At 38.8% G+C, this 13,318-nt stretch overlaps 1 protein-coding gene across 2 annotated transcripts in view; it reads left to right on the top strand.

The window, feature by feature from the left end:
• The window catches only part of rngtt (RNA guanylyltransferase and 5'-phosphatase), a 271,599-nt gene that overhangs the window by 31,371 nt on the left and 226,910 nt on the right, over positions 1 to 13,318 (top strand). For both annotated transcript variants that reach the window (XM_062980844.1, XM_008119536.3), the window contains exons 6-7: positions 3,456 to 3,708; positions 11,758 to 11,867. In XM_062980844.1, the coding sequence (XP_062836914.1) occupies positions 3,456 to 3,708; positions 11,758 to 11,867 (363 nt within the window). The remainder of the gene's footprint in view (positions 1 to 3,455; positions 3,709 to 11,757; positions 11,868 to 13,318) is intronic.

Below are 13,318 nucleotides of genomic sequence, written 5' to 3' on the forward strand. Positions count from 1 at the left end.
ATGAAGACCACATTAAAGGTAGATGGACTAATTCCCCCAATTTTAAGTGTGCAAGACACGAGCAGGGCTATTGATAGCAGGGTGACATTGAGGTTTCTCATTCATAAGGTTGTCAGAAGTCATAGTCAGCTTTCTGGCAATTAATTGCATCTCCTTGTGGAGAGAAAAATGGGGTGTAAATAAACATAATAATAATAAACTTAAATTTACATTAATAAATCTATTTTGATAAGATTTCTCAAATTGCATGTATGTTTGTACGTATTTAAATTTGTTTTAATAGCTTGAAGCAATTACAATTCTCATTACAGTGCTTTTAAAGCCAGCATTTGCTTTATGGATCCAGTTATTGATAGCTTCCTGGGCAATGTTGCCCAGGGGATACCCAGATGTGTTGCCATCCTGCAGGGGGCTTCTGTCATGTTCCCGCATGAGCTAGGGCTGACAGATGGGAGCCACCCCCGTCTCGCGGATTCAAACTGCCAACCTTCAAGTCAACAGTTCAGCTGGCACAAGGATTTTTGTCTATATGTCTGTGTCTCATGATGCCACCACATTGTGCCACTGCAATTCCAAATTAAATTATTTTCAGAACACTTGTATACTAGATTATGTTGGATAATAGGTGAATTTTTAATTCAGTTCCTTATTCTTCTCAGTTCTGCTGTCTTACGGTATTGTTGCTGCATTCTTAGTTAAAGTTTTCTGGTAAAAAATAAATCAGTATCTTGAATTGTGACAATACTTTGACATAACAGATGTTCCTGCCATTGTGTGTATTGGGCATTATGTAATAGGTTGTATCTGGTAAGCACTCCATTTTACAGTTTTGGAGTTCCCCACAGGGATTTTTTTTCTTCATAGCATATCATTTTCCTCATTGAAGGCTGGATGACATTAGCTTGGTTCATTGTGCAATAAACTTTCAGCCACACTTTCAGCCACCCTTTCTGCTAAGGAAATGCCCAGAGTGGCACAGAAAAAGTGCAGATATACGTCAACCCTCTTCAGACAAAATAGATGCATATGATGGGACTTAGTCTTTTGTGGCTGTTACGTTGATACACAACACTAGTCAGACATTATGCATTTTTATTAAACATATAAACTAATTAAAATAAATATGCACATGGATCCATTCAAATATTTATACAACTGTATCCCAAGTACATTCAAGGAAGTCCTCTGAAAAATGCCATTCTAAAAAACAAAAGTCATCAAAGTGTTTAGCTTATCTAGATAGTAGGGGTGAACCATTATGTCTGATGTGGACACAAGATTTCAAGCCACATATGCAGATTTATCCACCCTTCCTCCTTTATTACATAAAATTGGGTTGCTCGTTTTTCCTGCTTCAGGATGCTTTGAGGACATAATGAACTGAAAGGTACTTGAAAGCTATTTCTGATCTGAAAAAATAAACATTTCTTACCAAAAGGAATGTGTGATAAGAGAGCAATTTCCCCTTGCCTACCAAAGGGCAGTATGTTTTCTATCCTTACGCATATTATTTCAGGAGAAAACATAACCTTGTGATAACTTAACTGATTGAATTTTACTTTGTAAAGTTTTTGACAGGATACTACTTCATTAGATTTCAAATGTGCTATTAAAATTAGTAATCATGTAATGTATTTACTCAAATCTAGTGTGCCATTGATTGTAATGCATACCTCATTTTTGAGGTGCACATTACAAAAAATGGATTTGTTGGAGAAGAAAGGAAAATTGGCACCCTTCTGCCAAGCAGAGCATTTGAAATTCATGATGAAAACTGACTGGCCTGTTGGAAGAGATATCTGTCGGATGTCTTCTGGCAGATCGTTCCACAGTCTTACGGTAGTGGGTTCTCGTGGACTGGAGCAGGTGCCCCACAGAGAACCTAATTGGGGCAGATTATATGGGACAAGGTAATCCTGTAGGCAAGCTGAGGCTAAGGAGAAAAGGGCTGGGGGGGGGCTTCTCGTTAGCCTCTCCGCTGGGACTGTGTAGCAAATGGAGAAAAGTGTTCCCTGTTGAATAGGTTATACAGCAGTCTGTGTTAATTTCTTGAAAACATGAAATAGAAAGCTGCAGTGGTATAATGATTGCTGAAATGAGTTTTATAGTGGTTCGAGGAAAGGTCGTCACAGAATGAACCCTGTTCCTATTCTTGTTGTTGTACGGGTCACCCCTTGTTGCCTGGAGGGACATCAGCCAGGGCCCCAGAGCAATCCAGGAGGGAGCGGTAGGGGAATCACCCCTTCTTTTTTCCTTCTTTCTGTCAGGGGTTCAAAACAGCTTGAAATTCCCTGTTAGGATTTCTGGGAGTTGAGGGCTGAAACATCTGGGGACCCACAAGTTGAGAACCACTGTGTTAGGGTGGTTCGGGTTCCAGTGGGCCCTGCCTGCACCTCACCGCCCCAGGAACAACAAGGATGACAGAATAGTACATTTAAAGAGGAAAAGAGGGAGGGAGGCTATATTTATTGAAATAAATACAGTGCCGCTATATCGCGTTTTTCCACTTTTTGCGGGCAGGCCTGGAACCTAAACCCCGCAAAAAGTGAGGGAGCCCTGTACCTTCTTGTTGTGAAGTGGTGGTCTCAGGAACAAGAACAACACAGACACAAAGCTGTTTGTTCCAGCTGGAAGGCACTTCTTTCTTTAATTGCAGCAACAGTACAGATACTAACACAGTATTTACAGTATGTACAAAAACTATATATCTTTCTCTCTTCATCTACCAACCTTCATCACACTCCTACATCAACTAACACAGGGGTACTCCAACCTATTTACTATTGTTTCTGCACTTGTCACCACACCCCAATTACAATGTTGTATTCTTGTTGTTGTACGGGTCAATTACAATGACACTTGTGGTTAATCCCGAGACACTGATACTGTTATCACTTAAAGAAATGCTGTGTAAATTACAAATCCTGACACCTTTTCTGATAGCCTTTGTGCCCCAGGCAATATCCCTCCAAGAGACAAGCAAGCAACATTAGCCATAAACAGGAGGGGGATGGTAAATGCTGTCCTGTGCACTCAGGATGCCCAAACCTGTGGATTATATGATGGGCCTCAGCAAAGACCATACCCAAGAATCTAGCAAATTTGATCAAGGATTGATCACTAAGGTTGCCAAACAGCATGAGAACAACTGTTTTTCAATGCAGTCTTTAGCAGGTTTGATCTTTGTGACTGATTACAAAACATACAAATCACATGTGCTTAGACTACTTTTGATTTTGAGAACTGGTAGCATATTGTTTATAAAACAAGTGGGCAAACCTTTAAAATCCTGCTGCAGCACTTCAAGTTAAACTTAGCTAAGATAATTCTATGCCTTTCCTTGAAGTTTAGAGTTCTTATCTTCTTTACCTACTAGTGCTCTCTTCCTACCCTTTTAGATTATTTCTTGAATTCTTGTTTCCATATTTATTAATGGAATTTGTATTTTGTTGCAGTATTGAAGCAGCTGTGGCTACCTTTGCCCAAGCTAGGCCACCTGGTATCTATAAAGGTGATTATTTGAAAGAACTGTTCCGTCGTTATGGTGATGTGGAAGATGTGCCCGCACCTCCCCCGTTACCAGAGTGGTGCTTTGATGAAGATGAAGAAGAGGATGAAGAGGATAACTGCAAACCCGGAACCCCGGAATCTGAAGCAGGGTCATCAACGTCATTTTCAGGCAAAAGAAGAAAAGAACATTTGAAGCTGGTAAAGTTGTTCTGAAGAGTGCTTAGCTTACTCTTAAACCAAATTTTAACAGAGGGTACATCTACATTGTAGAAATAATGCAGTTTTTCACCACTTTAATGTCCTTGGCTCAATGCTATGGAAGTCTGGGAGTTGTAGTTTTGTGAGGCACCAGTACTCTTTGACAGAGAAGGTTCAAGGAATGGTAATCCTGCCCTTAGAGTCATAATTAGCATCTTGATTGTTTTGGGATTTTTTTTGCACAGGTAAAACTCTGTGACTTAAACACTTGATCTTCATTAATGGATACAGATATGAAACATGAATGTTTTGTAGCTAGCTTCAAAACTGTTGCATTGAATATTTCTTAAACTGGTATACAGAGTTTCCTCACTACTTTACGGTTCACTTTTTGCGCCCTCACTGTTTTGCGTTTTTTAATAAACACTAAAATAGTATAAATCATAAAATAATATTATAAATCCCTTTTTCTACTTCCTTCCTAAGGAGAAGCCTAAGGAAGGAAGGAAGGAGAAGGGAGAGAAGAAGAGGCTGAACTAGCTTTGTTTTCGCCTCACAAAGCATGCACGTCCTTGAGAGGCGAGGAGGGGACAGAGATGCTGCTTGCCAGTGAGATTGTAAACAACACAAATATAGCATCCCTACTTTTCACGGGTGGTCCTGGAACGTAACCCCCGCGATAAGTGAGGGAACACTGTACACATTTCACATAGCATTTTAGGTAAGCAGAAATTTGAATTTTGAAAGGAATGTTTATTCTGGATTGTTTAAATTCTGACATAAAGGATTGTTTGTTTAACTGCCTGCTGCAAGCAGATTCCATTTGAGTATTTTATCAGTTTTGCATTCTGTATATTATCTAGCTGCTGTAATTGTTAATATATTGGGCAATAATACTTAGGTTTACAAGTTTAAATATCTGGCTTTCTGTTATAAAACATATTGGCATAAAACATCTTGATAAATATTTGAGGCCTGGGCACTCCTTTTGGGATTAAAGTGTAACTATGTAACAATCTACTTTCACTTAAAAATATAATGTTAAGTACAGAGTTTGGAGAAGTTATTTAAAAAAATTATCCCAGAAACCTGTAACCAGCATACCTGCTATTTTTGCTAATGTGGGATTCAAAAGAACAATTTCCAAGGTCTGAATAGGTAAAAACTATGTATTTATTTAATTTATTTAATACATTTGTTTATCTCTTCATGGAGGGCTCACAGGTAATCTGGAACCCTTTTTCAAAAGATATTTTCCTCCATAGATGTGAAAGAGTCAAATAAGTTGTCTATTACTTTATTTCTGAAGAACTACTCTGCCAATAAGAAATATGTCCCATGCTTGTCTTGGTTTTTTATTATTATTTAACTTTAGTAACTCTGGGTTGAGGTATTTGGCTAGGAAATATAAGAAGGTAATCAGTAAGAAATCTCATTTCAAAACATTTGCTGTGCTATTGTTTCTAGGTTATTTTTAAACTCACAGTACATCCTATTTTTCATTTCTTGTAGTAACACTTGAATAGAAGATACAATCTTCCAGTGATGGCAAGAAAGGTGTTAGAATAATTGCATTGGCTAGCAAGGATTTGACTTCGTTATTTTTATATCTTGTCCTCTTCTGTAGGCTCAGAGCTGTTTGCAGGCATTGTATATCTGTGTTTTTCAAGGACTCGCGATCTAAGTCATAGGTTTAGTTGGCTTAATGAAATAAAAGAGAGTGAATTGAAAACAATGATTCATTTCATTAACACTTTGCCCTTGCATTCTCTTTCAAAATACAATGTTCTTGCATTTACTTTCTTCTTGTTCCATTTAACAATCCATGAGCCTCATGTCACAAACTAGAAGACACAGCTGAAAAGAAAATAACAGAAACTCCCAAATCCTCTCTTTTAAAAAAACTCAATGGTATATTTCATTGTTAACATCCTAATTGTACAAGGATCGATTCAGTCCCCGTTGGGGAAAGGGCAGTTACAAAACCAGTTGATGCAGATAGCACAGGGTGTTTGAAAAAGAACTCCCTAGTTTTAATGTGTTTTAAGTTAAAACTAGGGAGTCCTTTTTCAAACATCCTGTATTACTGACATTTTGTTGCTATTAACTCAAATTGACTTATATGGCAACCCTATGAATAAGAGAGTCACACTTTCATCAGTTTCCCTACTCTGGTCTTGCAGACTTAGGTACTTGTCTTACTTAATTGAGTTTATCCATCTGAAATAAGGTCTTCCTATTCCTATTGCCTTCAAACTTGCCAAACATTATCCTCTTTTTTAGTGAGCCATGATATGACCAGTGGCAGTTTAGTAATCTTGGATTCTAGGGAGCTTTTACATCACTTGATTTCCTTTTCTGGTCAGCTAGTTCTTAATGGCTTCTTAGAGGGGAAAGTAGCAGCAGTTCATCCTATACCAGTGGTTCTCAACCTGTGGGTCCCCAGGTGTTTTGGCCTACAACTCCCAGAAATCCCAGCCAGTTTACCAGGTGTTAGGTTTTCTGGGAGTTGAAGGCCAAAACATCTGGGGCCCCACAGGTTGAGAACCACTGTCCTATATTGAAGAAGTTTTGGAATCCCAAATGTAACTTGTGAGGGATGTGTGGATTTCCCCTAGTTTTCTCCTATTGCCCCTATCCAGAGACCACAAGTGCACCTAGAAGTGGTTTCTGAATAGAGGCAGTAGTTCTACTACTTTACTACTCTGGAGAACTGTGAAGATGAAGCAGCTGTTATCAGCAAATTAGGCTGCAAGTTTTTTTTATTCAAATGAGGTCATACTTTGATCTGTTAATTCAGATGCATCATCTAATAAGAAGCAGCGCTTTGACTCTTCTTCATTTTATCACCTAGTCATGTGAAAAGACATAAAGCTAAATTGTGCGAATAAGCGTATTAATAATTAAAGCAGAATCAAGGATGAATAAATTTGAGGGAACTGAATTTGGTTAATATGCATATTCATATAATTCCGTTTTAGAGCTTTGGATATGCCCTCTCTTTTTACAAAGTACAGAGGAGAGGAATTCTGCTTCATTCTTACAGCAGCAATCTTCAGTTTTGCTCATTACCTAATAGGGAAAGACACAGTCTGTTTGACTCGACTCTACACACAGAAGATGTGTTTGTAGATATTTTTATGTATGGAAGATTTTCGTGTATGTAGGTTATTTAAAACACTGAAAACAAAAGTTGCTGTTGGCTTCAAGATGAAAATTGTTTCAAAGATTAACATTCCTGGCAAGTTTTGGACTCCACAATTTGTTCTTTGCTAGCACTTACTGAAGACATTTCAGAATGTAATATTTTGCGTATAGTTTCTGCATCTGGATGACAGCTACATAGAGTTTTTTCAGTGCTTCTGGCTGTTAGAGTGTTCTGCCGTGAACCAGAGTGGGTGGTTCCAGTTCAGTGCATTGTTATGCTTGATCTGACTTTGGTTTTCTTAATACAAGATAGCAGAACTGCAGTGGCTTTACTGGCAGGTGTTTTATTCCTGGAAGGACAAAATAGTTGAAATCTGATTTCAAGAAGTTCAGCTGAAAGTCCGGGTTGTTGTATGTCAGTGATTAACTGAAACATTAATGCTGGCTCCCAGTGACAAAGGACTCTTGCCACACCCTGGACTCTCCACAGATATATATTCTTTCCTTTCCTTACTTAGTTTATCCATACCTCACAACCTCTGAGGATGCCTGCCATAGATGTGGGCGAAACGTCAGGAGAGAATACTTCTGGAACATGGCCACACAGCCCGAAAGACATACAACAACCCGGTGATCCCGGCCATGAAAGCCTTCGACAACACATTCAGCTGAGAGTGTTGATCAAAACCAAACAAGACACGTGTGCAATATAGAATTTTCAAAGTGACAACTGAGATATAAGTTAGTATAATATAAATTTGTAAATTTTAAAATGCATTTAAAAAGTTGCATGGTGTGCAGTGTAGCTGAGCTTTCAGATGTACAGATTAAAAAAGAAAGTACAGGCATCCAAATTACAAATTACTCTTAGTTTAGAACAGGGGTTAGACAACAGGAAGAGAGAGAAATCTGCTCCTTGGAAGGGAAATTCACTCCTGGAAGAGTTATCATGAGGAAAAGTTGTCTCCACTGAAGCTTTATCACCAATTCTTGTTTCCACAACAAGCCAATTTTTAAAAAATCCACTTCTCACAGGGACAGAAAGTGAGATGAAATCTTCTGAACAGGGTCGCTGGCAGCAAAACAAACATCACATGGGTGTTACCCTTCCTTATGCTATCCAAAGCTAAGAAGTATATATTTTTGGCTGGAGTTACACGTAAAAATGTACCTGTTCTGACTTACATACACATTCAACCTAAGAACAAACCTACAGAATCTATCTTCTTTGTAACTTCGGGACTGCCTGTATAGCTTTTTGGGGTATGCCAAATATGGGTAGCTTTAATGAATAAACGACAAAGACGATCTGGACTGATTTATGGCTAAAGCATGAGGATCTTGGATGAACGGATTTAACCATATGTCTTATATTTTTATTGTATTTAATTGTTCTTAATGGATTTTATGGGGGCCCCTGGTGGCACAGTGTGTTAAAGCACTGAGCTGTTGAACTTGTGGACCAAAAGGTCCCAGGTTCAAATCCTGGGAGCGGAATGAGCGCCCGCTGTTAGCCCCAGCTCCTGCCAACCTAGCAGTTCGAAAACATGCAAATGCGAGTAGATCAATAGGTACTGCTTCGGCGAGAAGGTAACGGCGCTCCATGCAGTCATGCTGGCCACATGACCTGGAGATGTCTATGGACAATGCCGGCTCTTCGGCTTAGAAATGGAGATGAGCACCAACCCCCAGAGTTGGTCACAACTGGAATTAACGTCAGAGGAAATCTTTACCTTTTACCTGATTTTAACTATGTGTCAGCATCGAATTGTTGCCAGTTGTGTAAGCCGCCCTGAGTCCCTTTGGGTGAGAAGGGCGGGATATAAATGTTGGAAATAAATAAATAATAAATAATTGATAAGGCCTTTTCCCGTGCTTACATTCTTTTCTATAAAGAGCATCATAAGATAGCTTGGGAAGTATAAACAGTACATATATTTCATTTCTCAGAAATGTCAGTTTAAACATAATGTGGTTCTTGAATAGTTTGTGATGGAAAAATATCTGTTTTAGAGATCTTCCATGTACTTTTCATTTTCTGAATATGCTAAGAAGTATATAGGGGAATAATTGGATATCATGCAGATTCCTGTGAAATGTTTCTGTACCATACAGTAGTAGCTTTTCTAAAAGCTGTTTAATCAGGATTGGATTCATTAATGGAAAGTTTTCATGCTTTCCTTTGCTTTCCGATGTCTGCAGATGTAAGATCTCAATGAGTGATGACATCTTCCTAGACCTCTGGTTTTCTTATAGGTAAAGAGCTGGAAAATTCTCCACAATGATGAAATTTTTATCATGGATTTATATTCCTTCACGGCTATGAAGCTCACTCACTACATGGCTTCAGGCACACCACTGCTGGCTTCAGCCCTGGTTGTGAAAAGAGAATGTAAATACAGAAGTTATTTGAATGATGAATAGCAAGATAGACCTGACTGGCTGGGCATAACTAGAGTTACAGACCAATAATACCTGGTGGGATGTAGAATGGCTACTTCGGATGGCACTAGAAATCAGTTTATCTAGACTGATTCCTAATAATTCTTGAAGATTTTCCTGATAGTCCATTTGAAGCCCTTATTGATATCAGTAATGAGAAGATTTCTCATGCACTCAAAATTATCACATCCATTATGAATGCTTTCTCAGCGTCTTCTGGTTTCTGATAGTTGGTGGTAATAAAACAGCACAGATTTTGTCAAGACTAGGAAGGGCACATATCAGGTTTAGCAAGCATGATATAGAGTTCATTTTAGAATCTTCTCTATGATGGCAATTTCTTTTCTTTGCTACTACAATTTTGATTGCATTCAGTCATTAAATGCCCTTGCTTTGAATGGTGAGAAGTCACCTCCTTGGAACTCAATGTAGATTGTCTCAGTGTCTCAATTTGACCAATTTGTAAGGTATTAAGACTACTGCTGCTATTACTACTTCCTTTCTTCCTTCTTGCATGTATTTTCTTTTATGGCATCATTATTGGAAATGGAATTATACAATAATAAAACAATAAAACAGGCTAGAAGCCCTGACAAAAGCATACAATCTAATAATAAAAAGGAATGTAGGGGATCAAGGGATTAAAAGCCAATACAGTGTCATTACAAAAACAACCTATCCAAAAGGGCTAACAGAACACAATTACAAAAAAAGAGTACCCAGATACACATAGTCTGAAAATATACAATTGCAAAATTAAAATGGAACTACTGAGAGCTGTAGCAAATACAAAATTCTTTAATTTCAATTTACTGTAATGTTGAATGAAACTCATTTTTTACTTTCGGAAGTTGCATGTCCTGTTATGAATGTTGTTTAGTTATTTAAGCTGAAAATGCAGATAGAATTTCTGAAGTGCCACCAGTTGAGCATTTCATTCTGGTTCTTTTGGATTAAGGCAGTCTTCCTGATTAAGGATGCCACAGCTGTGACAGTCTTCCCTACAAGAAGGTCATGGGCAGGAGTTCTGTTGCATAGTTCAGGCTTGTATGTTACTTCTTCATATTCCTGGAGAACAACAGTATGTCCATGATCACACCTTCCTTAATTATAGTAAAGATGCGTTACTGTAACACCACACTTGGCTGGTGGACATATTGAAAACTGTTCAGAAACTTATGTTGTTCCATAGTGTTCTAACTAGAATTTGGTTTTTTTAGAACATATAATTCTAGTTGTGATGGCTTTTGATTTACTTCTGTGTAATCCCTTTGAAACCGGGGTAAGCAAAGGACTCTTCACATATGAGCAACTTTTAACTTAACAGAATTTCTCTGCCAGTCTTCAACGGACTGATTTTGGCTCATTCAACCATAGCCCTCAAACTACAGAGCTCCTTTGACTTTCTGTGACCTTCTCTTTCTCTGAGACCAAAAACTGTTCTAGTCCAATATCGTGTTCTTTGCAGACCAGCTAGCCAGTTGCTTGTGGAAAACCCAAAAGGAATCATGAAGCCAAATAGCCTGCTATTTTAACTATGGAAGTAGTAGAGGCTGAGTAGCCTTCATCCAAAATGGTTGGGATCAGAAATGTTTTCAGTTTTGGAAAATCTGTATTTATATATACATACATAATGGAATAAGTTGAAGTTGGGATCCAACTGTAAACCTGGAATTCATTTATGTTTCATATATGCCTTGTATATACAGACTGTAGGTGATTTTATATACAATATTTTTAATGATTAGTTCATGAAATAAAGTTTGTATCCATTGAACTCATGGGAATAGTTTTGGATTTGGGAATATTTCAGATTGCAGAATTATTTCAGATTGCAGAATTACAGATAAGAGAGACTCAGCCTGCATATTGTCAAGATTAATGGTCACTAATCTTACCCTCCATTGTCTAATAACTTCTTTGGAAAAATGTCTAAATCGGTGATAGTCACATCCACTTGTGGTTGTGAATTCCATAGTTGTTCTGAGGACATTCTAGTCAGAGCATTTTAACATCAAAACATTCTCAAGGAAAAAGTATCAATCTAACTAAAAGTATGATAAAAAGTATGAATCTAAGGCCCGGGCTGTGGCACAAGCTGGTGAGCAGCCAGCTGCAGCCAGCTGAGACCAATCACTCTCACCAAGAGGTCATGAGTTCGAGGCCAGCTCGGATCCTGCGTTTGTCTTTGTCTTTGTTCTATGTCAAGGCATTGAATGTTTGCCTTATATGTGTAATGTGATCCGCCCTGAGTCCCCTTCGGGGTGAGAAGGGCAGAATATAAATACTGTAAATAAATAAATAAGTAAATAAATAAATTGTTGGACAACAATTTGCAGTTCAATTACATTTCTTACATCTTACACCCAGTTTAAAATGAAGCTTACTTAATATTGATTTCTGGTGTTCAGATTGCTGGTTTTGTATTCTAACTTCTGTGTTCTCTGTGTTTATTTTTAGGGTGCAGTGTTCTTGGAAGGAATAACTGTTAAAGGCGTAACCCAAATAACAGCTCAACCAAAACTGGGAAATATACAACAGAAATGCCAGCAGTTTTGTGGCTGGAAAGGGTATGGGAAGAATTTTTAATTTTAGTTTTTATCATTTAGAAATAGGACCTGTGTGTTGCGTTACTTTCACTAGGTATTTAAAGCCACCAAAATGAAATCTTTTAATAGCCTAAGTCTTTAAATAAGTGGTCAAAGAATATTTTCTTCCCTTCTGTAGTGATTCAGTAAAATGGATTATGATATGAAAAATATAGTTAAAATGTTACAATAATGAAAATTTCCTTTGAGTTTGTGTAGAGTTGAAATACTATAATTGAAATTGTATAAAGCAGTTCAGTAGTCTGTTGAAAGAAATCTGAGGAAACTACAGAGATTTGATGCACTTAGGCTTTTTACTCAAAAGTGAGTTGTAGTTAGTAAGTGAATTTAAGATTGCAACCATTTCTGGATAACTTGAAGTTCTTCTTCATGGTCTCTGTGAATTACACACTTGGAAATCTACGCAGGCGCAGAGCACTGTTCAGAACATTCGCTGTGCAGAAAGGTTTGGGCAGTAACCCGACCATCATCCCATGGCTTTTAAAGGTGTGGTTGCCTCGAAACCCCTCAGTTCCTTTCGTCCACACTGCAACAGGTTTCAGGAGCATTTGCTCGTTAAGCTTGTTTGTTTTTCAGACTTTTTCTTGCTTCTACAGCGAACCCTGAATGCTATGTTATCACAGTGGGAGCACTTTCTGTTCCAGCCTTGCATTGTAGAGGCTCCTGCTTTTGGTTCATCACGCTTCATGAGTACTGTGTTTGCAGCCTAGTCGAACATGGCCTCCATGACCCACTCCAAGTGTTGTGAGCAGTGTGTGGGCAAACCTCCCCGAAATGAACAAACATTCTAAGTACCTTCTCTGTTTGGGCGAGGACTATTTGCTCCAATTTTGTTTCATTAATTGTCAGGCTTTTACACCTCAGGCAAGGAAGAATTGGGAGATGAGGCTTTGCTCTTTTCTGTATCAGCAGGCCCTTTTGCTCTCATCTCTTAGTGAACTGCCAGTCCTAACTGCTGAACTACTGGGGCCTAGGGGGGAATGTCTGAAATGTCTCCTTCGTCCTTGCCTCTGGAAGGAAGGCCTGACACTGGCAAGCCATATTCTGAAGGTGAGGAGGCTGATTCACCCGTGGAAGTCACTGAGGCACCACCACCTACTCCTCTGGCTGATTATGGGATTGAGCTGGTAAGGACTGGGTCCACGTCTCAACAGACCAGCTAGAAGCTGGCCTGCTCAGGCAGAAGCCCCCCTGGTGCCACCACATTACCAACAAGTGGACCAGGAGTCCCTGGCGGTTCCTCGGTACCGTTGAAAGGGTGCTTGAGAGTCGAGACTTCCAATGGCCCCTCCCAGACTGCAGTGGGTATAATTTTCCGATGAGATTGGTCTGTTCTGTGGATGGGTATTTCACTGATAAATCCCATTAGCATCTGTGGTCAGAGGTTGACTCTTATTCATCTTTGGGTTGCT

The sequence above is a fragment of the Anolis carolinensis genome, chromosome 1 (genome assembly GCF_035594765.1).
Source record: "Anolis carolinensis isolate JA03-04 chromosome 1, rAnoCar3.1.pri, whole genome shotgun sequence".
NCBI classification, from domain to species: domain Eukaryota; kingdom Metazoa; phylum Chordata; class Lepidosauria; order Squamata; family Dactyloidae; genus Anolis; species Anolis carolinensis.